Raw genomic sequence first — 15,129 nt, 5'->3', positions numbered from 1 at the left:
TTACTTATTAGTAATGTTATTATTAATATTTGAAAAAAGTAGTTTTAAAAAGAATAGTTTTATAAAAAAAGTCAATCCATTTATTATATTCCATTTTTTTCTGTAAAAGGCTCATATTTTCAGAATTAATAACCTTATATTACAGAATTTATCAATTTATTTATATTTTCCATAAATGGATCTGTGAAAGGCTTATTTTTACAGAGTTTTTATAGAAATAATGGATAAAATTTTTTATAGGATGGGTATTATACAAATATCCAAATATTTATATGCAAAATTAAAAACTTTTTTCATGTAATTTTCATTACTCAAAAAAGTCTATTTCTTTTCCTTCTTCATTTATTTCAAAGTATTATCAATTTTTTTTACTATCTGCAGATTTATTAGAATATATATAAATCATATTTAAAATTGATTTTTGAACTTTATACTACTGTTTATTAGAATTAGTATATATATTTCATAATTGGTATCATATAATTTGTATCATATGATATATTATAATTAGATTAAATATTTTTATATTATCTTCCTTATGAAAAATATTTATACTTAAAAATATACTTAAAATTTTATTAAAATATACTTAAAATAAGTATCAATTTTAATTTGTAATATACTTATACTATACCTAAAATATACTTAAAATACTCTTGAAATATATTTTTAATATACTTGTATTTTATCTAAGTACTTTAAAAATTATACTTATATACTTAAATTAGAATTTAAGTACAATATAAGTGTATTTTTACATGTTTAAAATGTAATTTATTGAAAATAAATCAAAATGTGCCTATTTATTAAAAAAAACTAAACTAAATGCTATGGTGAAAAAATTGATTTAAATTGATTTCAATTTTCTACTTTTTAATTGCTTTTTACAACTTGTATGATTCATATAAATCCTCCTTAATATAATACTCCATAAAAGAAATAGTTCATGTATGTGGTTTCCAAAAATTACCAACAATAATTTGAATAAAAATTTCATTATTGATGAATTTTAAATAATTCTTTTAAAAAAAGCTTTTTATGAAGAAAAAACAATACAATAAAATGATTAATGGGACCAATCCAAAGCAAGGAGCTAAAAAAAGTCGGAATAGTTTTGAAATAGAGCTGATTACTTCAATTGATGATGCCTATACATATTTTTATCGCACAGTTTGCTGTAAACTTTATATATTTACAGTCTACGTGCTTTTATCTGATTAAAATCAGAATTAGATTTGGTAATTTTCCGAATTCGATCTTATCATTTGTTGAACCAACTTTTTACTCTTAAGGTGAATTTTATTGAAGAATTATGCATTATATATGTAACAAGAATATGTAGAATTTTAATAAATAACTGAAATTAGTTTATTGAAATAGATTTATTATATATTTTTAGCAATGAATCACGAAAAATTTTCATAAACATAAGACAATAAATAAAATGTTTTTTAATTAACCTGCAACTTAACAATAACTTATCATTATGTTTTATGAAATATGCATTATTACTTGTTTGATGTAGGACCCGGCTCGGCAATCTTTGTAAATGAAAGTTCTTGTCCAATCTTGTAATTCAAAATCTAGATAAACCATAAACAAAGAATAAGACGTTTAATTAATAAACAATAAAAGACATAATCAAACATCACATTATCGTTCTGACCTTATCCCAGTCTAATTTTTGACGCGTCAATGGAAGAGAACGTCTCAAACTTTTGAATGTATTTTCTGATAATTCAATATAAGATTCATTAACGGCTGTTTGATATTCATTCTCGGCTTTTCCAATTAATCTAACATACGCGGCTGCTGCAGCGGCTGGATTCTATAGAAATTCAATTACACTTAATTAGTTATTTTACGTATATAACGTCTATTTTAGTTTATATTTACCTCCGCAGTTGTTGAAGTTTCAACTTCAATATCTTTATTAGAATCCAACTGAACATTTCCATCTTCATAATAATGTACGTTCACCTTTATGTTCCCTTTCAATTTACCAGATTCTGGATTTACGACCCACGTTGAACGCCATCGACCATTCCTATAAATAGTATATGAAGTTTAGTAATTGCAAGGGTCTTATAATCTTAAGAAATAACATACCAAAAATTAGATGAGTTATATTTATTATCCACAATAGCAATTGTTATTGTTCCATTCTCTGTAGAATAAACACTTGATACACCATCCTTGAAATGGTCTTCAACATAATTTGTAATAGCAGCTTCTACCGCAGTTCTAAGCGGTTCGGTTTCTTCAACAGGAGGGCGTGGTTCAACTTCTGTAGCTCTCTCAATAATTCAAATTTTTATAAATTAGACATTGATAACGCATAGATCAACAAAATTACAGCATATTAATTGAATTATAACCTTACTCGATTCATATGATCAAACCTGAAAGCTTGGTGAGATTTCGGATCTAAATATAAATCATTTTCGATTTGTCCGAACTTAGATACTAAAACCTGGAGTCGCAATAATTATTTGTTCTGAATAAAGAACTTCCAATGAATTTATGTAAATTGAAAAGTTAAGAAGTTACTTGATTTTCTTGACCAGGAAGTTTTACAGTGATATACTGTTCGGTATTGTATTCCCGTAAGGCATCCAGAATTCCAGTTTGAAGTGCGGGGTCATCGGCCATCAAAACACGAACATCTAAGTAATAAAGATGATTTAACAATTTGATTAAATTGCTAAATTTAATTATTTGAAAAAAAAGAACTTTAATTTAAAAAGTCACCGAAGCGAACCAAAATTAAAATTATGCTAAAAAAAATTATTATAGAACTGAATGCAAGTTATAGTTCCCGACTAACTACTGGAACTTATGAAAACCTTCATTCATGTTTATGAAAAAATTACAGAGTAAATACGTCACACACATCCAATTATTTTTTTAAACTAAGAAGACTTACCGTTGAAAACTTCATCAGCTTCACCAGGTGGACTACTTAGTAAGAAATTAGTGACGATTTTGAGTTTTTCTTCCGTACTCAAATCCCTCAATTCTTCCATGTTTAAGAAAGAAATTTTGATTTCATTAAGTGATAAGAATGTCAGTACATTTTCGCATTATCACATTCTTACTATCACAATACTATTCCATTTGTTTATTATATCATACAATGACGCATTTTTAAATTAAAAAAAATGGTATGGTGCCGTTTTTTGTCATACTTATGATAAAGCTTTAGATTGATTTATCGTAATATCTGATAAAAGTATAAATTTGTAACCATTTCCTTATCCGGTTATCAGCATTTATACGATTGTATGTTGTCGGTGTACATTTAAATTTGATTTTCAATGTTGATCAATAATTTTTTGTTTAGCCAATGTTTAATAGTGATCCACTTTGACAATTTAGAAGTCTCAAATTACAAATATCAAATTTTCTTCGTTTCATTTGAAAAGATATTGACACTAAATATCTTTAAAAATGGAACGTTCTTCTACGCATAAACGTCCTTTGTTAGAAGAGTCATCTTTACCTTTACCTGACTCCAATAACATCCCTTTGTCTGAATCACAAGCTAAACGAATCAGACTTACTCTACCTCCAATTTCCTCTGCTTTTCCACCGCCAAATGTCTCAAACTCTTACTCATCATACAAACCAGCTTTTCCTCCATCAATACACGATAATAACAACTTTATTTTACCTCCGTACTCACCAATGTTGTTGAATCCACCACATGAGTTACCTTCGATTGATTCATTATGTTCGTTACCTCCTTTAACTAATTTTATTCAACCAACTGCGCCTCCAGTTAATCCCATGTCAGTTTCAGCCATTCTTTCAAATGAAGAACCATTTGCTAGGAGAGCTGATACTAATAGCAACGAAATTGGTCCACTCGATTATCGTACGTCGCCAAGTATGAGCCCTGCTACCAAAGAATTATCTTCCTCATTACCTACACCTCTCAAAGAAGCTCAGGCCATCATTGAGGGGATGAGCGAAATTGAAAATATGCATAGAAAGCGACGGATGGAAAGGGAAAATAACATTGTTAGAGATCAAGATCAGAGTGGAATCGAAAATGTTAATCAAAATTTCGCATCCAATGACAGCGAAGGGGATGACGGAGTTGAAGGCGAAAATGAAGGAGAAAACGAAGGTGAATATGATGAGGAAGAACATGATGAGGAAGAAAATGGGTATGACAATGAGCTGCATAGTTATGATTATCATGATAAATCAAGCTTCATGGAACCACAAGTAGTTGTTGAAAATGATGAAACTTTAAACATGGAAGGTCGAGAGGAACGCCATCTAGGTATGATATTTTCTTTGGTTTTTAAGTAATAGAATGATCTGAGTAAAAAAGTAACTTAAATATTTTAAATATGTTTTTTTCTATTAAAATTATCATTCAAATTAGGCCATGTAATCTATAATCCCAAGGAAATTTTGCCTCCACTCGAATTTCATGAAAACGGACTATTAGAAATATGGATTGAGTCGAAGTATTTGACTTGGTTTAATGAGAAAGTTAGAAAGCACTTTTTATGGGGCACAGATGTATATAGTGACGATTCTGATGTTGTAGCAGGTATTAACTTATCTGATTTTAATTTTTGTCATTTAGATTATTTAATAATTTGACAACTTTTTTACTCTAAAGTACTCATCCATACTGGTCACTATACCCCTCCTCCGTCTATATCTGAATGGACTCCTAATTATCCCAATCATGATTTATGTGTTACGATTCGTGTCTTGCCCAAATTAGTCCAATATACCTCAACTGTGCGTGAAGGATATAAAAGCCGCTCATGGGGTAATCATCATGGCGTTAGTTATAAGATTGAAAGTGTTCGCAAGATGAAGGTAAGGATTTTATATTCCTGCATTAAGATAAATGATTCTGTAATAATGTAAAACTTTACAGAAGGGAGAAGCTATTGGTCGATCCAGAGGTAAAGGAAGAAAAGAACGGTTGCGAAGATTTCACGAAATGAGAAAGCGAGCATTTAGTGAAGTTCCTGATAATCCGTCCGATATATACGTTCTCGTTTTTAACAATGAAGGAGATCCTTGGTATATATTTTTATTGTTTATCATAACTATAAATATAATCCGTATTTATTATTCTCCCGTTTTAGCTATAAATATAATCAGCACATGATGACGGATGAAGAAGAACTTCGAAAACAGCTCGAGACAAACGTCTTATATCTGGAAAACGATGAAGAACGGTAAACAAAAAAATCATTTATTATATTTATCGAATTATATTTAGTAAGATAAACACAAATATATAAATAATAATATTTGTTAATTAGGTATGAGATATCATATCATGCTGAACGTAGAAAATATCGGTTTGCTATTGTAGCAACAAATGCATATTTAGGAACACGAACAATTTTCAAAGACCAAGAAGCAACAGTCTTTCCTCTTCAAGGATCTAACCTGGATGAATTGATCCGCGATGATTTAGAGTTGAGGGAAATGACATGGAATGTTGTTGGAGTTATTGTTGCTGATAAAACTAACCCACAACATAGCTTGCTTTGTATATCAAAGCGAGTGTATTGGAGACGCAAAACCGAATGCAACGGATAAAAAAACTTGCTTTTTTCTTTGTTATCGATAAAAAAACGAACTTTTTTACTTAAAAAATTTCTTATGTTTCAATACTATTACTTTTTTTGTAGACGGAAACTCCCAAGAAAATATATTAGTGAGTTTCCTGTGGACAATCATTTTATATATATATATGTCTAATGATTATTCGTAGTTAATTAATTGTTTTTATAGCTATTATCAAAAAAAAGTATGTAAATACTTGCAAAACAATTATAAGGTAAAGAAAAATAGATATGTAAAGATTTATTATTAGAAGTTAAATCAAAGTCTCAATTAAAATTTACATTAAGTACAACTTTACCAACAGTGTTACCAGACTGAAGTAAAGTTAGAGCTTCAACAAGCTGATCAAATTCAAATTCATGACCAACGTGAGGAGCTTCTAATTGCAAAGTTTGCATATTATTAAAAATTTGATTTAATCTTTCAGCTCTTTCATAAATATGAATTAAATTGAATCCAAGAAGCTAATTAAATAAATAAAATAAAATAAATGTTAAAAAATATTACATTAAATATTAATATACTATTTAAAATCGAATATTACCGATTTATTTTCTTGTATGATTTCCATTGGATCAATTTTAGGTCTCCAAATGTATTTCCAACCTAGTTTTAACCATTCAAAAATATTCCAGATAGGATGTAAATTACCGGTAGGAGTGAAACTAGCTGAACCAAACAACACCAATCTTCCTTCTTTAGCTAATAAATTATAATTTGGCCAAAACCATTTGCCCATAACACTATCTAAAATAATATCATAACCATCTTGTTCTTGTAATCCTATTCCCAATAAAGCTTGTTTCGATCTTTTTTCAAAATCACTTGAAGGATCACGTAATATAAATGTAAAATTTTCATTTGCTGCATATTTCTGATTAAGTAAATCAAGTTTAGAAGGTTTACCCACTGTACCCACAACTTTAACATTTTTGTATTTTGAACATATAGAAAGTGCTAATAATCCACATCCTCCTGCTGCTGAATGAACCAAAACTGTTTTATTATCACTAATTCCACCTAATTCTGTTAAAGCGTAAAATGATGTTAATGCTTGAACCTATTTTTTTAAAAAAAAATTTTTTTTTTTATTAGTAAATAATAACAATTAATTAATCATAGTTATTCTTTATTTACCACATAAGCAGCGGCCTGTTGATCTGTCCAATTATCGGGAGTTTTCTTAACATATTCTTCACTGACGTTCAAGAAAGTAGCGAATCCACCAAATCTTGTAGCACCATATACTCTTTTACCTAACCATTCACTTTCTTCCAGGTCATCTCCTACACTTTCAATTATACCACTAAATTCTAATCCTGGTATAAATTTTCCTTTGGGCGTAGCAGAATAAAGGCCAAATATTGAAAAAATATCCGCAAAATTTAATCCTATACTTTTCACTTGTACCCTTAAGTGTTTTGGAGGGGGCGGTGGAAGTAAATCATCTTCCAGTACTAAATTTTCAAATGTACCTTTGGTTGGGACTGACCAAACTTTTCTAGCTATTGAAGTCATTTTTTCAATAAGAAAACGCGCGAAAATTTCTCGTCTTTATATAACCTCTATAACCTCGAAGCCAATGATACGTAATATTTATGATCGTCGGCTGATCTTCGCATGCCACACAAATTTGAACATTGTTAACTTTAAATGGAAAAAAAGCATTTCATAAGCACATATCAATTTGGCACGTGTTTCTAGTTAGATTAATCAAGTAGTGAAAACATAATTCACGCGTGCATAATTCACGTGTTAAACGTGTCTTCAATTTTATAAAAGCATATAAAAAATATCATGCGCATTTATTAACAATTAAAACTTTCCCCGAAACTCATAACTAACAATACCGTTTTTTCCAAGAATCTTTCTTGCATATTCTATCGCATCAGGGGCAACATTATAACATTCTTGCAAGACCAAATGTTTCAAAGTACTACCACATTGTCTGACCAAAGCTCCAACACCACTTCCAGTCACGTTTTTACACCATGTGAAGTTAACTTCCCTTAAACTTCTGCAATGCGAACCCATTTCTTTTAAGGTTTCATCGGTAATGTTTGAATTTCTTCGTAAATCAATCACTTCCAATAAAGGCCCACAATCTGACTTTATGACATTTATAACGCCAGCATCGGTAATTCCTGGAGATTTTCCAATATATAGTACCCTTAACTGTTTGCAGTAATTTCCAATAAGTTGCATTGTCACATCCGTCAAATAATTATTCGACATAATGTCGAGTTCTTTCAATTTACTGCATGATTGAACCAGTTTTCGGATACAACTGTCCGTTAAACTTTGACATTCATTCAAGCTAAAGGTGCATAAATGTATGCAATTTCTAGCAAATGTCTCAAAAGCATCATCTAATGTAAGATATTCTTCCGTCGGTAAATCACCTCTTATCCGTAAGAATTTCAAACTTACAAAATTTTTCATATTATCCAAAGACTTGGTGGTTAATCCACTAATTCCAGCTAAATCAAGTCGAACAAGCTTCGGAAATAAGATATTAAAATAATCGATCACATTTCCCATTACTTGGTCACAACATTGTAAGTTGATATCATTCAGTTTTGAAGCCTTATTATCCACAATTGCTGGATTGAACGCCTCTGTGGTTAGACTATTACAGAACGATAGATTTAAAGATTCCAGGTGCCTACATCTCGATAATATGACAGATAATGTCATATTAGTGATGTCCGATTTTGAAAAATCAATTGTATTCAAATTTAAACCAATCGTCTTGACAAACGCTCTTATGTTCTCATCAGAAATATTTGAGTCTGACAGAATTATGCACTGTAAGCGGTCACACGGAATTTCTCTAAGAGCCAACAATGCTTTATCTGTTACTTTTGGAGAATCACCACAAATCAATTTTCTAAGGCGTCTTCCACCTCGTTTAGCGTAAACGCGGATTGTCTGGTCATCAAGAGCATTAGTATTACGAAGTGGTCTCTCAAAATTTATATCACGCCATAAAACTTCTGACGAAAGGATATAATTCCGCCAAGTTTTGGACACGGCTGTAGCTTTGCAAAGACTTGCAAACGGAAGTCTCTTCAAAACATCATCTCTAAGTTCGGGCGGAAGAAAGCGCATCATGTCACATGTTTTAGAGGAATCAGACTTCTTAAAGGATGTTTAATGGTGAGTAATAATCTTACATATTTGATTCTTTTATTATCAAAATACCAAACTTACAAGAAATTTGTTTTGTAATTCTTCACTCTGTTTTTGTAGCAACTGTATTAAGTAAAGTTAGTGAGACTCTGATTATATTGGTGATAACTCGAAATAAAATGTTACCTTATAATATTGGTCTTTGATTTTAACATGTGATAATCCAATATTGTAAATTTTGATTGCCTTATCTGCCTGATTCAGTAATCTATAAACTTTGCCAGTACGAAGATAAGCCTAAAAAAAATGAAGTAAAATCTTGATCCTAACTTAATATTTAGATAAATTCGTCCACAATTAATAATTACTTTTACTGCAGTTTTGTCCAATTTAATCATGGACAACGCGTCTCGTAATGCATCATCTAATTGGCCAAGTTTTTCCAACGTTGAGGCGCGATAGTCGTAGAATGGGATACAAGTCGGTACCAAATTAATTGCCTTGAGTTAAAAAATTAAAACCGAATTAATTAGACAAGAATAAATCAAAAGATAAAAATAATTATTTAACAAACTTTCGTAAGTAGTTCTTGTGCTTTTGCAAGCTCGTTATTCTTTAAAGCATCTTTTGCTTCATTAAAACACTGCAAAGCGTATTTTTGGTTTATCTCTTGAGTCTCATTTCCTCTTTTATACATTTTATTATAATACTTCGTTAGCTTCTCTAGAAGACTGAAGACTGAAAACGCAAGTTTAAATTCGCGTATTTCGGTTACGTGTCAATATCAGTAGATATCCGCAGATAATCAGCTCAGATTTGATTGGATGATAGACAAATATAAAATAACCCCAAAAAAAAATTTTTTTTTTCAGAGCAGCTCTGTATCATTATAGGTAATTAATTAAGGTTAATAAAGTTGTTTCCAGACATAGGAATTCTTCGAATAATATTTTATTTAATATAATTGTTTATTTTAGAAAAAGCCTAATAATACCATGGGAGGTAGTTATTTGATTGCAGGCCGCAATGTATCGTCTCATTATGTAAGAAAATTTTGTATTAACTTTCGGGCGAAAAAATGGACGAACAATAAATATATTAAAAATATATTTGCTATTATAGCTTGCGATCACAACATTGGCAACATTTGGTCTTGGAGCCTTTGCTATATCTAAAAGGATTAAGTCAAAGAAACCAAATACTCCACCAATTAATGCATCTTCTGCGGATGAAGAAGCTTTCATCAAAGAATTCTTAAAGCATGCTGAGGAGGAAGAAAAAAAAAAGTGACATCATTAATTTCAACTTTATTAGTGATTGGTATTGGTATTTTTCTTCAAAAAACAACGTTCAAATTCACACATTTACAATTTTTGTATTTTAAAGAATCAAATAAATTGATTTAATTTTATAATTTATTATTAGATGGGATATATAATTTATCCCTCTAAACTTAGTTAGAAAAGCATTGATCGTAAATTATAATTGCCAATATAATCAAAATAGAGTTCTCTCAATATTCTTTATTTTACTTTGTCTCCGTATCACTATAATTTTTTCCAAACGGCGAATTTATTAGTCCATAATACCGGCAGGATTAAGATCCAATAAAGGTTTTTTATTGATATAATGATACCAAATATAGATCCGCCGGCAATTTATTTTCCTGTGACTCTATTGGATGATTCAATTATTTCTACTGCAATATAAATACATATAATGATGGCGGATATTTTTTGAATTTTTCTATTAAAGTGAAATTACATATCAAAATTGACTTACCTGTTCACGCCCAACGTTGTGCAAAAAGTCCATTTTTAGTACTTGCGTTACACTAATGCAGAACTCTCAACGAAACGAAAATACATCTACTACATCGTCGGCAGCGTTTGCAGATCTAACCGCAAAAGAAAACAGAGACATCCCAAAGACTCGTTCTCGGAGAAAAACATTGGAGAAAGACGAGAAACCATTAGATGTTTTAATTGATCCCAAAATGCCGAACAATAAACCTAGAAATAGAATGTGGATGAGAACAACTGCCTTTTTAATATTCTTAGGCTGCGTAATATTATTTTTTGTTCCTGAAGAAAAATTTAACTTCAAATCAGATCGTAAGTTATCATTTAAAATTTTTTATCATTATTTAATGATTGGAGTTTAGTTACGTACTTGCTGTCCATATCTCATCTCATAAAATTCAAGCCTAACCCAAGTCCCATTACTAAGAATTAAAATTCTTAAGACCTTTTCTCAAGTGAGATTTGGAGATTTTTGGATTTAGGATATTTTCTAGTATTAGTGATAAATATAGTTACGGCAATAACAAGCAGTTATAATTTTAACTAACTTTATTCTTATACTTTGTCAGTCGGTTTACCACCAGAAACAGATCCAGATCCGAGTTCTAATATAAATGTAGATTTAGAACACTCCAAATCAGATAATATAGAAGACATTACATCAATAAATCCTGCTGTTCCTACGAAATCGAAAGTAAGTAGTCCTAAAAAGGCTACAAAAACTCCATCTTCAAAAATCACCTCAAAACATTGTACTGTGCCTCATCCTGGTCGTCCGCTTGTTCAATATGCGCTTATGATTGACGCTGGGTCTACAGGTTCACGCATACATGTATATCGATTTAACTATTGTAAAGCCTCACCAGAACTAGAAGATGAGATTTTTGCTCATATAGAACCAGGCCTTTCTTCGTATGGGGACAATCCGGAAGCAGCCGCAAATAGTTTGAATGATTTGATGGAAGTAGCTCTCAAGAATGTTCCAAAAGAGTTACAACATTGTACTCCAGTAGCTGTTAAAGCAACAGCTGGGTTACGCTTGCTGGGACTTAAAAAAAGTGAACGTATTTTGGAAGCTGTTAGAGAGCATTTAGAGACAAATTATCCCTTCCCTATAATAGAAAAAGATGGTGTCGTGATCATGGACGGTAAAGATGAAGGTATGTAAAGAATTCTAAAATAAGTATATATCAAACAAAAACGAAGATTCATAAAAAGTTTTGTTATTTATAGGTGTTTATGCATGGATTACGGTAAATTATTTATTGGACAGATTAGGTAGCGGAAAAAAATTGCCTACAGCTGCAATATTTGATCTCGGAGGTGGTTCAACTCAGATCGTTTTTGAACCTGAAGCAAATTTTGAAGTTGCACCAGGAGAACATAAACACGAACTAGAGTTTGGTGGCCACAAATATATTCTTTACCAGCATTCATATTTGCATTATGGACTCATGGAAGCAAGAAAAGCAATTAAAAGATTCATGGCGAAATTATGGATTTCTACACCTAATAAGAAAGATGATTTAATTTCCGGAATATCATCTGAACTGGATATTTCAGAAGATCATATTCCAAATCCTTGCTTGCCCAAGAATTATACTGAAGAATTTTCACTTTCTGATATTTCACATTCTAGGGATGAAGATTCTATAACTATTGTTGGCACTGGTGCAGGTCACGCTCAATGTAGATTTATTATTGAACAAGTACTTAACAAAACAAATGAATGTCCGCTATCTCCATGTTCATTTAATGGGATATATCAACCATCACTGGAAGTAACTTTTTCCTTACATGATATTTATGCATTTTCGTATTTTTATGATCGAATGAGTCCCTTAGGAATACCGGCTGATTTTTCCCTTAAAGAACTCAGAGATTTAACAGATGCAGTGTGTGCAGGAAATGTCAGTCAATTTAGTCATTTACCGGAAGCTATGAAAGAAATTAAAAAGAATCCACATTATTGTATGGATTTAACATTTATTTATGCATTATTACATGTTGGATATGAAATACCACTTGATAGGGAAGTAAAAATTGCTAAAAAAATTAAAGGTATTGAAACTGGGTGGTGTCTGGGAGCTGCTATTGCTGTATTGGATCATAAACTATGGTGTAAATGATTTGTTTATACTATTAATTTTTTTTTTTCTTACTATATTATTATTTGAGAAGGAATTAATATTTATATTAGTTAGAGGTTTCATCAAATAACAAGACTTTATTGTTACGAACAATGGTTGTTATTTATACACTTTTTTTATTATCTTTGAATAATTTATTAATAATAATAATAGATTAAATATACACTAGTTATTCATAGATCCCTTCCAATACGGATTCTGATAAATTAAAATAAACAAGAAATGTAGTTATTTAATGAATACAACTTGCAAATGACTTACCCGGCAAGGATTGACATCAATTTACTTGATAGTTACATTACTGCGAATAGTCACGTGATATAAGAAGTAAAAATAAATATACTAACTATATCAGAGAAAGAACTATTCGCTAACTATTTTGCTAACGGAGCTACCTTTTGACCCAAAAATATCAAGGTTTCTCCATTATCCGAGTATCCGATCCGAATTTATCCGGATGTCCATTTACAATTATCCGGATACCCGATCTGTTTATCCGATCTGAATTTAACCGGACGGATAAACGGATCACCAGATTGAAACAGAGCCCGATTCGAAAATGAATACATTTTGATTTTTTGAAGATATTTCAATAAAAAAAAAGTAAGGAAGAATTAAAAACGGACTAATGTTAATCCGGACGGATGATAAATTTTTATTTTCTATTTTTAATTTACATTGAGATGTAGTCTTGGAAAATTAAATTCGGATTGACGGATTATAAGAGAATTGAGAGAATTGTTATATATGTTATATTTGAATAATTGAATTTATTGAGCATATAAAATGAAATCGCGTATAAAAACATATATGAAAAAAAAATTTCTTTAAAATTTACTAAAAATATAAAAATACACTTAAAATTGCAATTCAATATACTTTAAGTATATAAATACGTTTTAAGTAAATTTTTTTTTCATAGTGCATATACATTTATTTATTCATAGAAGAAATCCTGATTATTAAAAAACGAATCAGTTCTATATATTATTAATCAAAGAGAGCATCAAGGGTTCTTATTTATCTAATGACTTGCGGACATTATTATACATTGAATACTTTATATTAATTCGTTAAATTATTTATGTAGATCACCCCAAAAATTGATAGTTTATTTGTTTACCTTAATTTTTTCTTTTTTTTCTAATGATATATGAAATTATTACAAATCAAAAAAATTAATTACTCATCAATTTTTGAAAAAATTATAAATATTATCATTCTTTTTTTGATTTTTTTTCTAACGAAATAATAATTAAGATTAATAATTACAAAAAAATGACTACTCCTGATATTACCCTTTACACTGTTGGAACTCCTAATGGGGTAAAAATAAGCATCGTCCTTGAAGAATTAGGAATTTCTTACAAAGCAAGAGAAATTTCTTTTAAAGATGAAGAACAAAAACAGCCTTGGTTTTTAAAAATCAATCCAAATGGCAGAATTCCTGCTATTACCGATCATAGTAGAGGAGATTTTCATGTATTTGAAAGTGCTGCAATTATGATCTATCTTTGTGAGCATTATGATCCCGAAGGAAAATTATTGCCAAAAGATCCTGATTTAAGAAGTCAAGTTATTCAATGGGTAAATAATATCTTCTTTTTTTTATGCAATAAAAATAAATTGATGAATTAAAATATTAATTTTCATAACTATAAAATAAATAGATTATGTTCCAAATGGGAGGTCTTGGACCTATGCAAGGACAAGCTGGACACTTTAATAGGTACGCACCAGAAAAAATTCCATACGCCATTAAACGATATACCGATGAAACCAAAAGACTTTACTCCGTTTTAAATGGTGCTCTGGAAGGTAAAGAATATTTGGTAGGAAACAAATATACTTTAGCGGATGCTATAAGTTTTCCGTGGGTCAGAGTTCATTTCCTTTCCGGTGTATCAAGTATCGATGAATTTCCAAATTTAAAAGCTTGGGTTGCACGTATTAGTGCAAGACCTGCTGTTCAAAAAGGTTTAAATGTACCCACTCCTGACAAATTTCAAGAAATTCTTGATAATCCTGAAAAATTGGATGAGTTCGTTAAAAATGCTCAAAATTCATTTAAGTGGAAATCAACAGATGAAAAATAGGTTATATATACAAACATGAACGTGAGTTACCCTTCAATCAATTTTTCTTTCTTACGTTTTTTATTATTTTTTATTTTTTTATTTTTTACCGGATGTATTTTATTTTTTATTTTGTAAACGTTATGTGAACACTGTAAATGTTGTCATATGAAGATTTATTATAAATAAAGTTATAATTTTGACTAAATTATTCATAATATTTATCTCCGTCCTAAATCCTAATTCTGGTCTACATAAATTCGATTGATATTAAGCCTTAAGTTTTAAGGTTATTTGGAGATTATTACTTTGAATAATTAATTAATAATAGATTAAAGTATAAAAATCATTTATTAGATC

General features: G+C 30.0%; 7 protein-coding genes across 7 annotated transcripts; 4 read left to right on the top strand and 3 right to left on the bottom strand.

The window, feature by feature from the left end:
- Positions 1 to 1,339: 1,339 nt before the first annotated feature.
- Positions 1,340 to 3,074, bottom strand: OCT59_016572 (uncharacterized protein). Its single transcript, XM_025313092.2, has 7 exons — positions 2,927 to 3,074; positions 2,551 to 2,666; positions 2,384 to 2,473; positions 2,110 to 2,297; positions 1,897 to 2,047; positions 1,667 to 1,828; positions 1,340 to 1,583 (listed from the first exon to the last, which is right to left on the bottom strand). The coding sequence occupies exons 1-7, from the start codon at positions 3,024 to 3,026 to the stop codon at positions 1,509 to 1,511; spliced, it is 882 nt and encodes a 293-aa protein (XP_025188112.1). The 5' UTR covers positions 3,027 to 3,074; the 3' UTR covers positions 1,340 to 1,508.
- Positions 3,075 to 3,450: 376 nt separating this feature from the next.
- Positions 3,451 to 5,900, top strand: OCT59_016571 (uncharacterized protein; the record flags this gene model as incomplete). Its single annotated transcript, XM_025309917.2, has 6 exons — positions 3,451 to 4,291; positions 4,397 to 4,567; positions 4,640 to 4,845; positions 4,907 to 5,055; positions 5,121 to 5,213; positions 5,301 to 5,900. The coding sequence occupies 6 exons, from the start codon at positions 3,451 to 3,453 to the stop codon at positions 5,581 to 5,583; spliced, it is 1,743 nt and encodes a 580-aa protein (XP_025188113.2). The 3' UTR covers positions 5,584 to 5,900.
- Positions 5,607 to 7,149, bottom strand: OCT59_016570 (uncharacterized protein). Its single transcript, XM_025308404.2, has 3 exons — positions 6,748 to 7,149; positions 6,155 to 6,670; positions 5,607 to 6,074 (listed from the first exon to the last, which is right to left on the bottom strand). Exons 1-3 carry the CDS (start codon positions 7,126 to 7,128, stop codon positions 5,877 to 5,879), a joined length of 1,095 nt encoding a protein of 364 aa, XP_025188114.1. The 5' UTR covers positions 7,129 to 7,149; the 3' UTR covers positions 5,607 to 5,876.
- Positions 7,150 to 7,385: 236 nt separating this feature from the next.
- Positions 7,386 to 9,439, bottom strand: OCT59_016569 (uncharacterized protein; the record flags this gene model as incomplete). The annotated part of the gene is made up of 5 exons (XM_066145785.1): positions 7,386 to 8,751; positions 8,824 to 8,865; positions 8,929 to 9,039; positions 9,111 to 9,242; positions 9,317 to 9,439. 5 exons carry the CDS (start codon positions 9,437 to 9,439, stop codon positions 7,426 to 7,428), a joined length of 1,734 nt encoding a protein of 577 aa, XP_066003534.1. The 3' UTR covers positions 7,386 to 7,425.
- Positions 9,440 to 9,615: 176 nt separating this feature from the next.
- Positions 9,616 to 10,218, top strand: OCT59_016568 (uncharacterized protein). The gene is made up of 3 exons (XM_066145784.1): positions 9,616 to 9,648; positions 9,720 to 9,785; positions 9,865 to 10,218. The coding sequence occupies exons 2-3, from the start codon at positions 9,738 to 9,740 to the stop codon at positions 10,030 to 10,032; spliced, it is 216 nt and encodes a 71-aa protein (XP_066003533.1). The 5' UTR covers positions 9,616 to 9,648; positions 9,720 to 9,737; the 3' UTR covers positions 10,033 to 10,218.
- Positions 10,219 to 10,579: 361 nt separating this feature from the next.
- On the top strand, positions 10,580 to 12,949 carry OCT59_016567 (uncharacterized protein; the record flags this gene model as incomplete). Its single annotated transcript, XM_025313095.2, has 3 exons — positions 10,580 to 10,856; positions 11,114 to 11,704; positions 11,778 to 12,949. The coding sequence occupies 3 exons, from the start codon at positions 10,580 to 10,582 to the stop codon at positions 12,671 to 12,673; spliced, it is 1,764 nt and encodes a 587-aa protein (XP_025188117.1). The 3' UTR covers positions 12,674 to 12,949.
- A 987-nt stretch (positions 12,950 to 13,936) lies between these two features.
- On the top strand, positions 13,937 to 14,987 carry OCT59_016566 (uncharacterized protein). Its single transcript, XM_066145783.1, has 2 exons — positions 13,937 to 14,281; positions 14,365 to 14,987. Exons 1-2 carry the CDS (start codon positions 13,973 to 13,975, stop codon positions 14,788 to 14,790), a joined length of 735 nt encoding a protein of 244 aa, XP_066003532.1. The 5' UTR covers positions 13,937 to 13,972; the 3' UTR covers positions 14,791 to 14,987.
- The last annotated feature ends 142 nt before the right edge of the window (positions 14,988 to 15,129 follow it).

The sequence above is a fragment of the Rhizophagus irregularis genome, chromosome 25, assembly GCF_026210795.1.
Source record: "Rhizophagus irregularis chromosome 25, complete sequence".
Classification (NCBI taxonomy): domain Eukaryota; kingdom Fungi; phylum Glomeromycota; class Glomeromycetes; order Glomerales; family Glomeraceae; genus Rhizophagus; species Rhizophagus irregularis.
The sequence above is the reverse complement of the archived record's forward strand: the minus strand, read 5'-3'. Positions and strand labels throughout refer to the sequence as shown.